The 16,461-nt window shown below is 31.4% G+C and overlaps 2 protein-coding genes across 2 annotated transcripts in view; both read right to left on the bottom strand.

Annotated features, from left to right (window-relative positions):
* The window catches only part of LOC149903042 (organic cation transporter protein-like), a 51,987-nt gene extending 42,758 nt beyond the window's left edge, over nucleotides 1-9,229 (bottom strand). Inside the window, exon 1 of the mRNA XM_090109455.1 lies at nucleotides 8,998-9,229. Coding sequence (XP_089965581.1) covers nucleotides 8,998-9,079 — 82 coding nt within the window. The 5' untranslated portion in view covers nucleotides 9,080-9,229. The remainder of the gene's footprint in view (nucleotides 1-8,997) is intronic.
* Nucleotides 9,230-13,723: 4,494 nt separating this feature from the next.
* On the bottom strand, nucleotides 13,724-16,461 carry Non3 (Ribosome production factor 2-like protein Non3). Its single transcript, XM_090109467.1, has 5 exons — nucleotides 16,381-16,461; nucleotides 16,094-16,309; nucleotides 15,742-16,015; nucleotides 14,922-15,063; nucleotides 13,724-14,031 (listed from the first exon to the last, which is right to left on the bottom strand). Exons 1-5 carry the CDS (start codon nucleotides 16,401-16,403, stop codon nucleotides 13,739-13,741), a joined length of 948 nt encoding a protein of 315 aa, XP_089965593.1. The 5' UTR covers nucleotides 16,404-16,461; the 3' UTR covers nucleotides 13,724-13,738.

Raw genomic sequence — 16,461 nt, 5'->3', positions numbered from 1 at the left:
ATACGTTTCACGTTAGAGGCCACTAAAAGCTTATATTATTTACTAACTAGATTTCCGCCCGCGGCTTCGCCCGCATTTTCAAAGGAAAACCCGCATAGTTCCCGTTCCCGTGGGATTTCCGGGAAAAAACCTATCCTATGTGTTAATCCAAGTTACCCTCTATATGTGTGCTAAATTTCATTGTAATCGGTTCAGTAGTTTTTACGTGAAAGAGTAACAAACATCCATACATCCATACATCCATACAAACTTTCGCCTTTATTAAGATATGTTCAATAAACATAACAATCCATAGGCATTTTAAATATCATTAAATACCTATTATTTAGAAGGTACTTAAATCACCTACGTAATACCAAATACTATATTGTAGTAATTATAACCATTTGTTTGCTATAATAAATGTAATTCAATACAAAGTGACACGTATCGCATTAATTACTACTAGGCTTTTTTAAAATTAATCGTCGATTTTAGAAGTAATTTATTGTTGAAAATAGAAACATAATTAGTAGGGTCCCGGTCGCACAGACTAAACATAAACCAGAATACAAAATTTAAAAAAAATATAGCCTGTAGAGCACCTACATATAAGTTTTTTTTTTCACTGATACTGATGAGAAATTTTTGAACATTTATCCACTTTAGGACTACATATTACCTACTCAATTAGTATCTAATTATGCATTTTCATACAAAGTTAATGAAGGTAAAAAATGTTGCGTAGACAATGATTTTATCGTAACAGCTAACAACCAATATTAAAATCTCTGTAGATTAAGCTGTAGATTAGATATATGTATTTATGCTTTATTCTGGTATTCCTTACAATTAATCCGACATAATACAATCTGTTTTCCTGACGCCTATATAATATATTTTCTGAAATATAAAAAGTAATTGTACCTACATACTTTTATTACCGCTGTAAGTGATATGAAAGAGGTTTAAGTAGCAATTATTTCCTCAAAGATAATAATCGTCGGTAGGATGGGACTATCCCGTGCGATTAAACTTTTCCTATTATTTGCTGTATAGTAGGTACGAATCCGTGTGTCATCGAATAAATTACGGTATGAATTATTTAAATAGTAAAAATTTAACAAAATTTACATAATAAATCCTGTCGCTAGAATACTAATAATGTGGAAAAATACCCCGAATGTGGTATTGAGATTTGAGATCCCCCGCAAATAAGAGTCATATAAAACATTTTTTAGAAGGTGCTCAATTTGTTGATATGTTTTTAACCGACTTCAAAAAAAAGGAGGAGGTTATCAATTCGGCCGGTATATTTTTTTATGTATGTACACCGATTACTCCGAAGTTTCTGAACCGATTTACGTGATTCTTTTTTTGTTTGATGCGGAATGGTGTCGAATTGGTCCCATAAAAAATTTTATTCGGATAGGCCCGCTAGCTTTCATTTTATGAGCATTTTTGTCTGATATCGATGACTTAATTGAAATGTAGCAAGTAACTTAGATTCATATCCCAGTAATCGATTGCGCTGAAATTTTTAAATTGGATAGCGATGCAAAACATTATATTGACATAGAGCTGATTTGATGATGGAATCAGAAGGTGGCCATAGGAACTCAGTGATATATTGACTCAACTTTATCTAGTTTGGGCTCGTTTTATTCGTGTTGAAAAATACACTAAAAAGTATTAAATAAAAATAACTACGTTAAAAACAACCGACTTCAAAAACGAAAAATTTAAATGATATATGATATGATATTCTTAATTACTACATATATTATTTAGATTGTGCTATTTACTTAAAAGGTTTGATGTCGGTGCACGGGCTTAATACTAAGTGCTTAGTGCTTGTTATTTTTATGTAAATTATGCTATGAAATGTATAGTCCGAATTATTTAAATAGTAAACAATGCATAATAAATCCTGTCGCTCGAATACTAAATACATCAAAAAATACCACGAGTACCTACGATATTGGGATCCCCCGCCAATAACAGTCATATAAAACAATTTCTAGAAGGTGCTCAATTTGTTTATATGTTTTGTACTATGCTATGTAATGTAGCTATAATTAATGATAGTCCGAATTATTTAAATAGCAAACATTAAACAAAATTTGCATAATAAATCTTGTCGCTCGAATACTAATAATGTGAAAAAATACCACGAATATGGTGATTGGTGGCCAATTGGGATCCCCCGCAAACAACAGTCACATGCAATTTTTAGAATAGGCTCGTTTTTTGTAAATTTTTATAAATGATATATAGGATTAAACCACACAATTATTATATACTAGCTGTGCCCGCGACTTCGTCCGCGTGGAATAGTGACTGCATAGTAGTTACTACTTAACACACAATTATTGAGTAAACACGTCTTGAAACACATACTATCATATACAACTAAATTATAAGTACTTACACATTATTATAAAGTTAAGAAATAAAATAAATAATAACACAAAAGAACTGTTAGTAAAATTTATTACTAAACTGAGCTATAAAACTTAGGTACAGAAGAGTTCAAAATTTCCAGGATGTGGTTATTCTCCCGCTCCCATATTCCTTCTACTTTCACAGACTTTCAACTTTTCCCTTTCACCCCTAGTAAATGGCAGAACCGATTTTGATCTAAACCATGTCTAATCATACCTATATATTATGTACATGTCATATCCTTTCGTTTGGTACTCCATTTGGATTATTTATCCCCACTATCACCCCTAAGGTGCCCTATATGTAATAAACAGATTAACCAATTTTGATAAAACATGACTAATTGTAATTCACACGTCATTTGATATGCCGCTTGATTATATTATTTGACCACATTCGATTATTCATTCCCACTTTTACCGCTATAAATCAATAAATGGATGAACCGATTTTGATTAAATATGCCTCATCATACTTCTCACGTCAGGTCATGCCCTTTCATTTGATATGCCACTTGGGTATATTATTTGACAACTTTACTTTTATACCTATATCCAATAAATGGATGAACCAATTTTGATAAAATATGTCTTATTGTACTTTACACGTCATGTCTTTCATTAGATAAGTCACTTGAGTATATTTGATAAAATTTATTTATTTAATCCCACTTTTACCCCTATATCAAATAAATGGATGAACCGATTTTGATAACATTGGACTACTTAATTGTTTCTGACAGGTCGTCTTTTTTCATTTGATATATCACTTGGGTATAACAGACAGCATTCGTTTTTCTCATTCCCACTTTTGCCCTACATATAATTATTGGATGAACCGATTTTGATTAAATATGCCTCATTATACTTCTCACGTCAGGTCATGCCCTTTCATTTGATATGCCACTTGGGTATATTCGAAAATTTTTATTCCCACTTTTATACCTACATATTATATCCAATAAATGGATGAACCAATTTTGATATTATGTCTTATTGTACTTTACACGTCATGTCTTTCATTAGATACGTCACTTGAGTATATTTGATAAAATTTATTTATTTATTCCCACTCTAACCCCTATATCAAATAAATGGATGAACCAATTTTGATATAATTTGACTTGTTGTTTCTGACAGGTCGTCTTTTTTCATTTGATATATCACTTGGGTATAACAGACAACATTCGTTTTTTTCATTCCCACTTTTACCCCTCTATATAATAAATGGATGAACCGATTTTGATTAAATACCTATGCCTCATTATACTTCTCACGTCAGGTCATGCCCTTTCATTTGATATGCCACTTAGGTATATTTGACAACTTTTATTGCCACTTTTATCCAATAAATGGATGAACCAATTTTGATAAAATATGTCTTATTGTACTTTACACGTCATGTCTTTCATTAGATACGTCACTTGAGTATATTTGATAAAATTCATTTATTTATTCCCACTTTTACCCCTATATCAAATAAATGGATGAACCGATTTTGATAAAATTTGACTAATTGTTTCTGACATGTCGTCTATTTTCATTTGATATATCACTTGGGTATAACCTACATTAACAACTAACATGCGTTTTTTTCACCCCTATATAATATAATAAACAACTAATGTAACAAAAAAACGCATCTAATTCGTATTACCCGTTAGCGAGCTACGGTGGCACAGACAGACACGCAATACACACATAGCGGTCATAACACCCCTCTTTTTGCGTCGGGGGTTAAAAATATAATACCTACGACATAATTTCAAAGACCTTTTATATAGAAAATTTACCTAGAAGTAACCATAATGCTATTTGTGCAGGTTTTAGACTTATGAGCAAAAATCTAAATAAAGGTCCTTTGACCCCCCCTACTACCCCCTCAGCATAACCACCCCCCCCCTTCGCTTGGGTTCTTTCGATATGATCATCTGGACATGTCAAGGAATAACTTTAGCGTATAATTTACCTAATAAAGTAATTCATGTGTAGAAGAATGCCTTAGCAAATGTTCGCTGTGATTACTTAAATGGTCATAACTTTTTTATTTATGAACCGATTGACATGAAATAAACACTAAATGTTAAATGAAGCTTACCAAAATATATTAGTGAAAACCGCATCTAAATCGGATAAGCCGTTTCTGAGATTAGCGTGTTCAAACATACAGACAAACAGACAAACCGACAAACAGACAAACAGACAAAAATTTTTTTAACAACAGTTTTGGGTTTGGGATCGATTTAGTAATAACCCCTGCTAATTTTTTTTTACATATTTTCATTGTACAGACACCACTTTTCTAGAATTTTATTACTTATATGTATTGATGATAATGCATCTACATGTAGCAATTAATAAATCTTTGAAATGTATTGTACCTACCACAGATAATAATATAATACTATACTAGTAATTAGTTATAGTTATTTAATAGAAAAACAATCGATTTTAGCTTATTATAAAATGTTCCTTTGTTTTTTTAATGGTTTGAATTGTGCAAATATCATGTCTTATTAACTATAAACTAAATATGTATAATGTTATAAAAAAACAAACAATATATCTTTCATTTTCATTTTTCATCTCTCTCATAACAGTTTTATTACAGAAGATATATTATGTAACAATTATATCTACAACATGTTTCCATAGCTAAACAGTAAACGGATACATTCTGAGCTAGATACCTTCAAAAAGGAAAGGTCGTAAAGGGAGTGTCAATAATAACCTTCTCAAATTAGAAGGACAGTTTGGGTTGTCATTAATCACCATATGTATCTCACGTATTGATAACGTGCAACACGTGTATCAACACGTGTAATTATAGAAGGTCCCAGAAAGCCTGTAAGCACTTAATTATGTTGAAAATTAAATAATAGGAAAGAAAATACCCGAACAAAACTCATAATACCCAGAATATTATGTTGCTGTTTCTTGCCGAATTATTGATTGATGAATTTATCGCATTCCCTTTTAAATTTATTATAGCTAGAGGTTGTATACGTAGTATATTATTATTAGTCTGTGCTATAGGTATATAAAATAAACAAAGATGAAAATATATAAGGAAACAAAAGAAACCTGTTGTATGAATATTGTAATGTTTTCTATTGGTATATAGGTAATATCACTACAAAAGCAATAATAACGGGATTGTTTATAAGCAATATGATAACAACTAACTGTTTAAAAGCCTTGAACTGCTTGAAAGTTGTATATATACCGGAAACCTGGTAAGTAAATACAAAGCACCGGAATCGAGAATATAGTAAACTTTTTCCATGCATTTTCATATGGTAATTTTAATATATTATATTACGAGTCATTGATTTCTTGACGTGTAGACATGACTGTCTTAGTAAATATTTAATTATGTGAACATTTCTTGGAAATTAACCCAAATCATTGTGAGGGGAAATATTTAATTTTTTTGTGACTTACATTAAGTGCTTTGTGTTATTTTAATTTTTTTGTAACTACTACCTACTTAAAGATAATTGTATTCCAAAATAAATTGCGTAAACTAGTTGGGTTTTTAGAATATTTTTGGTTTTTACGTTGCAAATAAACGTCACATTTTTGTATTTTATTTTATACCCATTTATACCTAAGCATTTAAAAATGTCTAATGATTACAAATTGACATAATATTTAAATCAATTTTATGAGGAAATAAGCTCGTTTACACTGTTACACTCGTGTGATATTACGTCGCAGTAAACACCCTCAACGATAAATATTTACTTAGAGTATAAATAGATATACCTAATGTAAGAGCAAAAAAAGAGAAGTTTTTTTTTACTGTTTCGAAAAAACACTAACTATATAGGTAAGTAATTAATTTTCGAAAAAAAAAGAAAAACTTATCTTTAATTAGTCAGAACTGGACAAAATCGAAAAGGGTCCCATTTAAATTTTGTCTAGTTCGGCTTTCAAAGCTATTAAAGCTTACAAACAAAAAAAGATCAACAAACCACCAAAAAAGTATCAGCTAATAGATTTCAAATAGATAAGCATCGGATCGCATCGATATCGCATACAATCGGTCAAGTTGAACTGAGAATCTCCTTCATTTTTGAAGTCGGTTGACAAAAAAAGGTTTGCCTGCTCTTCACATAAAAAAGGTGGATATAAACGTATTACAGTATGATTACAGTATATTATTATTAGTCTGTGGTATTACGTATATGATTTAGGTACCTATAGCTACTTCAAATAGATCGGTGATCGGACTCACTTGATTTTCTATTATTTTATTCTCAGAACAATCATTATTATTTAAAAATATTTAAGACGCGAAGAATGGCTAATAAATGTAATAAACCTAGCTCGTCATAAAATAGTATTGTTGAATTGTAATCTACTAGAGTTTAAATGAATCATAACATAAGCAACAATAATAAATCAATAAAACAAGGTTTTTTTTACTTCGGTTAATCATATTTTTTGTAAGTTTTATCCAAACTTTAGGGGTTGAGGGTTGAAGTACTGTTTAATACTAAAACCATCTTTCAAAGACCACAAAAAATATGTAAAACAGTTCCTAATAGGAAGATATACTTGAGTTTAAATCACGAATAATAAAACACTAAATGAATTTTGCATGCGTAGATTTTTAATGTGATTTTTAATGATTTCGTAGACCGTAATATATTACGATTTCAAAAGCGCGTAATATTCTTATATTTTACCCGCTTTTATCAAATTGTGATCGTGGTCCCGTTGATATCAAAACATGCAAATATTTGTTTCTAATTTAATCTGCAGAGTGCAGACCGAACATTCATATTATTCTTATTTTATCGATTCTGACTAAAATTGGACGAAATAATTAGACGCCACACTTGCGTGTTTTACGAATACGGAACATTTTTTTTTGTGCTTTCTTTATACTTACTTGGATTTTAGTTGATCTTCTTTCTTAGCGATATTATTCTTCCTTGGAAATATCATTGGAATACTATAAGCTAAGCACTAAATAATAACGTAATCCCTTCCATTATATTATTTATAGTTTATACCCCATATAGGTACTTACACCTATAACGAGATGTACATCCCAGCGTCTAGACCTCCATTGGTATAAAGTTATTTTATTTCTAATATTACACCTTTATATCAACATATCAAATTACAAGAAGTACGATTCAGTTTTATAGTACGTATCACTATAAAGTGTTTTATACGTAGTGTAATTAATTAAGATTAGGTACCACAAAACAGCATTGCGACAAATAAAACTAGATCATTTGAAGACGAAAAATGAATATGGGTAGGTACCTTACGACTATAAATCTAACATTTTATTATGCTATATATTATTATGATAAAAATACAATACGTTTTCAATGTAATAAAACAGCGAACAAAATGATTCACATTCATTTGTGGTATTTGGGCTTCTAAACCGGATTAAATTGCTTTTAAATGCTTTAAATATTTGATTTTATAACATACAACATGATATTTTCAAATACTTAAAATTAGAAATTGTTCTTAATATTTTTTTAACATGGTTTAACTTCATTACTTCTATGTCTGCCAGTCTGCCTCTGTGATATCGTAGCTAGCAAACAGATGAACTTTTTTAATTTAGTTTTATCTTGTCATAGATTATTTTATTCTGAGTTTTCTATCTAATCTGCTTAGCTGTTGCATTCAAAACATCAAGAGGACTATCGGAAATAGTCGATGTCGAATATCAATTGAATTATTATAATTTTTATTCTGTAGATAAGCATTAATTATTTAGGTACCCTAATGCTCATAGAGATTATTTGAATAATTTTAGATTTAGTTTCATGTTTTTAATAAAAGGAAACGCAGGTTGAGTATCTCCTTGGAATGTTAAATGATATCATAAATAATATTTTATGGACCTTTGAAGTGTACCGTAAACAAGTTGTGGTTTCAAATGCAAAGTTGACCTGTTTTGCAGAAAACACATTGTGTTATTTAATTTAATTTATCCCTCTAATTGAAGAATTAAACAAATCTATTCTCAACTTTTGTTTATTTCAGTGGATTTTCTAGTAAGTAACCTTATTTAGCCATATGCTCTCTACTAGACACTAGTCACTACAAGGATTTTCTATTGTTACTTCCTATAATAATATTATACTTTCCACGAAGTAAGAATGATTTGTAATTTTCAGCTTAATCAATTGGAAAAAAAATATTTATGAATTAACTCGTGAGTATTCAATATATCACACTGTACACATTGATGAATGAAAATTATACGAAGTTGGCAAGTCCACAATTCGTGGTTATTTATCAAAACATTAAAGATAAACACAGCATCAGCTCTTGCCAAAATTAATACATATATCTATCATAATAATTATGTTTCCATCATACATCACTTGCTACACGCATGGTAACACTACCAAGTGTTAATTGTTATGAAAATTCTTAATCTATTGCACTGAAGTTTCAAACTGAAAATCTGAATTAGTTTTTGTTATTATGCACGCTTTGACGTTAAACCGTAACTGACGGTACTATTCAAATGTCACTTAAATACAAAATATTCTATATTTTACTCTCAATATACAATATCAATACGTACTTTTCGGAGTACATTTCTTGAGGACGATCGGTTTCTGGAGTAATTCTTGTAGCTCCGGTTGAGCAGGCATGTCTCTCTTCATCGTCACTGGTTCACTTCACTTCACTGCACAAAACTAAACGTGGTTTAAGTGAACTCGCGTTTAACTGAAGACGCATGGCTTCAGACTGGGTTGGGCAAACTGACGTCCGGTATATATTGAATGCTTCGGAAGTTTGAACGCGAGGGTATCACCGTGTGGCCGCGCGGAGAATGAACGCTTTACTGGTCAAGGATGTCCAACGATTCGAACCGCCTCTGCGGTCAATGCTGCCTTCGTTAGACGATAAATATATTTAATTGTTATTACATATTTATAAAATTTATGGGTGCTCGTTTTACTGACCAATGAGTAGTAGGTCAGTACTTAAAATTGTAAAAACTAAAAATATGTTCAATGTAGTTCTACATAAAAATCTTACTAAAAAATGTTTGAGGTTTATAACATGTTAGATTAAATGTCCGTATAAATTATTATATTACCTACATATTTGCCGCCCGCCTAGACTTTAATCGCGTTGTGTAATTCGAGATCATCAAACCACAAACTGCCACTGTGCCATCAGCAATGTTAAATTGAAATATTTCATTTATTTCCTAATAAATGGATAAACGGATTAAATAAATGGATTAGGGAGAGTAATAGGATAAACTTCACATAAAACATAGTGAAGATAGGTATTAGGTACTCCTGTGAGATACTCCATGAAATTTTAGCAAACCAGGAGTTTAAAATGTTTAATAGATGTTAATTGTGTATCCCGTAGTATGATGAGTGAAAATTTAAATTGCAGGAAATTACTTATCTACGAAATAGTCTATTTAACTAATTTTTACAATGTTTTTACATGGCATTGCTAAATAAACACGTACGGTCTAAATGTTGGAGTAATTTGGGGTGCCCTGTCTCTGATCACTATCACTGATTTGTCACTATACCTACTTATGTAACCTTCCCTGCAAAGTAGCACTAATATGAACAGTACGGTAACTACATGTAATTCTAGGTACCTACAAAAACAACGTTCGCGTAAAGACGTACAAAACACAAGCTAAAGATTTGCAACGGAACAACCCTTTTTTTTAATAGTGGAGAAATCTTCCATAGATACCCACGACCCCCGGGGAAGGAGCCAAGGGTTATGTCGGATTCTTACCGACTAAAACCCCACTGTGTTCCGTCGAGCCGCGCAGTAACGTAGGTAACAACCCTATTGCATCAATGGTGCGTAAGTTCTTATTTTATCGGAAGAGCTTAGTTGCTTTAGTGTTCGTGTTCCATTGACTATGCTTGTAGGCATATCACAGACGTGACAAAACCGTTTCTAAAAATAGTTAAAATCGATGCTGTAGCACAAATTACTAAAAATTGGCGGTAGTTTAACACTTAAGTTGTGTACAAACTAAAAACGTAAGATCAAGGTTCTGGAATAAATAGTTATAAAAATTTTAAATTTTCGAACGGCGCAAATTATTTACCTACCTAAGTACCTAACTCTTTAGTTGTCGATTGTACTTACCTGTGGTACTTACCTATTTTTTAACATTATGTAACCTAAAATATCATTACTTAGGTACAATATGAGTACTCAAAGTAATAATAGCAAAAAAAACAATCTGACCATAAATCAAAGACAACTTAGTAAGCACCGGGCTTGCTAATAGGCACCGGGTAATTAAAGGTGATTAATAAAAATAATAATCTGAATTGATCTGAATCTATACCTAACATACCAACATTTGCGCGTTATGTAAATATTGCTTGTAGCACATTTATGTCCTGTGGCCTGTGCAAATATGACGTCCATATATATAAACTATCCATAGTTTATTTAAACTATCCATTATTTAAGCATACTTTTCTGTTTCCTTCAGTAAAAGTGTAGAGCGTTAATTTCCTTTAAATTTAATACATATTTGATCATTGATGTTACTCATCGAGACTTATAATTCTTACTTATTTATATTTTTTCGTCCTCTAAATGCTCAAGACTAACAATAAATTAAGTGGTGGCGGCGTCCGTTATCAAATTTATCTTTTACCTAAAACAGCCCATGCTGTGATGGAGCCTTCCTTATTCTTAATAGAAAAAATAATTTGGAAAATCCAAAAGTGCACGCCTCATAAAATTATTATTTTTGTTTATTTAATAACAATTAAACCACATCGAATCAGACCCTGAAAAATGAAAGGGTTCTATTCCTGAGCATACTCAAGCGTAAGAGAAAAAAAGACTCGATTAGTAAAGTATTTCGGTCGCTATCGTGTTAACAAGAAAAAGGATCCGCACATACAGACACACGGACGTCCAAGACAGAACTTTTTTAAACTGTTTTTTAACTAGTTTAAATAACAAAAATGACATCAAAAATATCATGAACGTTAAAAATAGTGTTTTTTCTTAATATGTGTGTGTATGTATTATATTACAAGTGCAATGTATGATACATAAAGACATTTTAAGTTTGAAAAATCAGATGTTTTGCGCGAAGTGACAGTAGTACCCACCTCAACGCTTCGCTTATGAGGCGTGCAATAACTAGGTACCTGAGGAGTGAGGACATATAAAAAAACCTAAGTATAGACTGTAGAGTGTGAGTCATTTATTTCTTGGAAATTCAGTGAGAATATAATAAAATGTAGATAAACCTTTCATATATTATCCAAGCATTGAAATTCGAATATAGAATGTAAAAAAGCTATTCTGTATTGTAGATAAACATTATCCTTAAAAGTGTCCCCCAAGTTATCCCCCGGTTAAATAATATAATGAATCAATCGCGTTTAAAATTCGTAAAGGGTGTTTTTTCTAAACTATCGTAACCTAACCTAACCTACAATCTGTTAGATTTTAGAAAAATTGTAAAAAAAAACATTGTTATTTATGTAGGTTTATAAATGACAAATTTAAAAATGAAGCTAAAAATGTGACAAAACAAAGTTAATAAGACTTAGAAGGAACCAACTATGTTGTGAACTGAAATTATGCTAATTCGGTAATAACTAAACTAGCGCTTCCTTAATATAGGTTTTATTAGGCAAGTTAAATGGTACCTACTTATGGCGCCTAATGAAATAATGGTGCGTATCATCACCATAAATGGGAGTAATGCGTGCATAGGCTAGGTACATAATATAAAATGCGAAAAGATAATATACAGGAATCCCCTTCCGTGTTAGGGTACCTTCATCATGTTAGCTCATAGCATGGACTAATAGAATATATTTTAGATTTAGATTCTATTAGTCCATGCTCATAGGTACTAACCACAGGTACTAACCTATGAGCCTTACTAATAACTCATAGGTTACACTTAAATGTAACGACATTTTCTCTATAGGTAGGTAAACTATGTATATTCGCTAAGTCTGAGATTGTAATATATTTTTTTCCTTTTAGACGATAAGGGTGTCCTCAGACCTGACTCCTGTTAAAACAATGCTTGCCGAATCAGTTTTAGGTAAAATATCGAAAGGATGTCCTGATTATTGCATACGTACCTTCCTTGAATGATTTCTTTTTTCTATTCGAAAAAAGAAATTACTGCAATGAAAGAAACTTATTTTGATTTTTTTTCTAATAAAATTTAGATTATCACATACATGCTGTTGACGTAATTACTGTTCATTTATAATTATCTCTAACAATTATCCTTTTAAACACTTACAAGATACATAGAATGCTATAATAAAATCTACTGATCTAGGTAAATATCATTATCGAGTTAGATCGTCGGAACGTTTTACTCAAAACACATAATTATTACCGTAGCTATATTTCAAGATCAGACAGGAAAACAATAAACAATCGTTTATATCATAAACTAATAATGTTTGCGTTATAGTAATTTTATACTCTAACCACCTCTAATGAATTTTTCTAAATTACTTTACTGAATTTGTATAATGGACTATGTAGGTAATAGCCGCGAGATCGAAATAGATAGAATTTCTTATATGAATATAAGTGAAACTTCATTAGGCACGTTGAGAGTAAAACTTCAAGGTCGCGTCATGGCAATACCGTCACGTCATGGTGGAAGGCGACGATATTGGTATTTTTGAATCTTGCCAAAGTAGTTTCACTTATGACACGTGTGCTCGGCACACACGCTCTTTTTTTAATATTGTTGCAACAGTATCATTTAAACCTTAATTTTCTTTTCAAATGTCCATAAAAATAAATAATTTGGAAAATCCAAAAGTGCACGCCTCATAATTTTTTTAATAAATATTTATTAATTATTATTTTTGTTTATTTAATAACAATTAAACCACATCGAATCAGACCCTGAAAAATGAAAGGGTTCTATTCCTGAGCATACTCAAGCGTAAGAGAAAAAAAAAGACTCGATTAGTAAAGTATTTCGGTCGCTATCGTGTTAACAAGAAAAAGGATCCGCACATACAGACACACGGACGTCCAAGACAGAACTTTTTTAAACTGTTTTTTAACTAGTTTAAATAACAAAAATGACATCAAAAATATCATGAACGTTAAAAATAGTGTTTTTTCTTAATATGTGTGTGTATGTATTATCTTACAAGTGCAATGTATGATACATAAAGACATTTTAAGTTTGAAAAATCAGATGTTTTGCGCGAAGTGACAGTAGTACCCACCTCAACGCTTCGCTTATGAGGCGTGCAATATAATATGTAATATAATAAAAAAATACATCATAATATGATTGAAAATATTTATTGTCCATCGATAGCTTGCGCAATCTTCGCTTCTTTCCTTGCTTTCTTTCTTTTCAGGAGCATTTCTTTCTTCTCTTCGACACTCTTCTTCAAACCCTTCATCTTCCTTGTCTGTAACCTCTGAATATCTTGCTTGCCCATGTGAATGCGACCATGTTTTGTGCCGAACGCGTCTTTGGAAATATTCTTCTTGGTAAGAGGTTTGACTTCTCTGGGCACTCGGCAAGCTTCCTTGAATAGGTCCTCTGACGCTAATCTTGTTCGTCTCAGCTTGAAGTCTATTGACGGACCTGTTGGAACAGATTTAATGAAACTATAAAATAAAAATGGTGTTGCCCTAACAATTTTTTCACTCAACTACGGGCTAAAGTTTTACTGTCTTACCACAAAAAACTTACTCTTTAATCTGGTTTTGTCGTTTTTCACATAGACAACTATTAAAGTGATAGATCCCTGGTATTAAAAACTCACATTATATCCAGCACAAGAAAATAATAACTCAAACCCTGAATTATTCAATTTTTTTTCTACAAATATAAATTCTAGAAGTACAATTTAATTCTTGTGAAGTTTTAAAAGAGATCCTCATTATATTGTAGCAACACAATTATGAACTTTTAAATAAATTTTGTATGAAACTCCATCTAGTTATAACAACTCATATATGTATACAGGGTGTCCCACTGTTGGTATACTAAGCTCAAAGGAGGTTATAGTTTTGCATACGCTGAGTATGTAAAAAATACTTAAAAAAATCCAGACGCATTTTTTTTTCAAGTAGATGAATTCTTAAAACTCTATGTGTACACCCATAACAAGCAACCCGCCCATTTTTCCCACTAGCACGTGAGCTATCGTTTAAGATTATGTTTTCATAGACAAAATGCTCACATTAGAGAAGCGGTATATGACGGCTGCGCGAAGCTAGAGAAGAAAACATGGATTTTCAGGAAAAAAATATCAAAAAAAATTTAACGTAATTTTGTTGTTTATGTATTTTTTACGTGATCAGTGTATGCAAAACTACAAGTTCCTTCGCGCTTAGTATACCAATAGCGGGACACCCTGTATACTGAAACTTCAATAACCTGTCTCATTTTTTGGTTGTGTATTCTTATATGTTTAATACTTCATATTCATGTCAGTTCTTTTTAAATACTTATAAATAAACAGTATTTACCTATCTCTTCTAGTTCTACTCTTGGTGTGCGTTGTCCACTCTTCTTAAGCAGTATCCTATATGATCTAACATAGATATTGCCATCATCTGTTGCTGTGAAGCTAAGTGCATGTTCCAAACCTTGCAGTCTTATTGTTTCAACCTGAAAGTATTAGTTATTGAATAATGTATTATTTTTTATCTAAAGAACTGACCATTAATGAACAGTAAATATAATAGTATGATTTTCTTCTGAATCTCTATCTAAATAATTGTAACAGTTGCAATATTCATTAAATTAATTTTTCATTTAAATGTTTCATGTGTGAACTGAACTTACATAAGTTAAAAAAAAATTATAATGACAGGAGAGTTGGCTTGACTTTGCTTATGAGAATTAGCCATTCATATAAAAAATTGAACTATTTAAATTTTAATGTATTTAACAACTAACTTCTATTAATATAATCTATGAAATCTTATATATAAAAATGAATCGCAAAATGTGTTGGTAAGCGCATAACTCGAGAACGGCTGAACCGATTTCGATAATTCTTTTTTTATTATATTCCTTGAAGTACGAGGATGGTTCTTATGTAGAGAAAACGTAAACATGTACCACGGGCGAAGCCGGGGCGGACCGCTAGTCTTATATATAAAAATGAATCGCAAAATGTGTTGGTAAGCGCATAACTCGAGAACAGCTGAACCGATTTCGATAATTCTTTTTTTATTATATTCCTTGAAGTACGAGGATGGTTTTTATGTAGAGAAAATGTAAATATGTACCACGGGCGAAGCCGGGGCGGACCGCTAGTAGATAATAAAAATGTCTTAATACCTTTTCCCTGTGAAAGAAATCTGTGAAGAGCGATTTCAATCTTTTGAGATCTTGATTTAAATCCCACGCTGGCCCATTAAACAGTAAACAGGGCTTAATACCAGCTAATACTTTCATATTGTGGAACTCCGACATTGCCTTAAAGTTATCAGCTCCAAGTTCAATCATGTCCAAAACACCATAGTTGAATGTCCTTCCCAATATTATGTTATGGGGCCTCTTTTTGGAATGCGAACTTACTCCGAACAATGCGGCCTCTTTTTTGTAGCAAAGCCTGGAAAAGTTGAGTTATTAGTGAAAATCAATATTTAGTTTTTAAACGAGATATAAAATCAGTCAAACTTAAACTTACTTTTCAATGAGTGTCGCATCTTCGAATGGTACGAAGTCATTCTTCCGGCTTAGGAACGCCGCGTCTGGTTTTTTTAAATCATATAAATCCTTCAACACTTTTCTAGCCCTCTCTGATGGGTTTCTGCCTTGTAAAAATATACACTGTTTTGGACCCTCAATCGCCTTTGGTTCCTTTGAAAGTAACACCTTTTTTCCTTTCCGAGTTGTAGGTTTCCTGAAATAATATATCTTTATAAATAATTTTGTAGCTTGTTTATTGATATATCAATGTATAAATCTTATTACTTTATTCTTTGTATTACACCCATTTTTATAAAATTACACGTTCAACAAAATTTACTGTCTTTAGCACGTGGTGAGTGGTTA

Source organism: Colias eurytheme, chromosome 14 (assembly GCF_061535395.1).
Source record: "Colias eurytheme isolate Ceu_HAF_F1 chromosome 14, ilColEury1 Martin Lab GWU primary, whole genome shotgun sequence".
In the NCBI taxonomy this organism is placed as follows: Eukaryota; Metazoa; Arthropoda; class Insecta; order Lepidoptera; family Pieridae; genus Colias; species Colias eurytheme.
The sequence above is the reverse complement of the archived record's forward strand: the minus strand, read 5'-3'. Positions and strand labels throughout refer to the sequence as shown.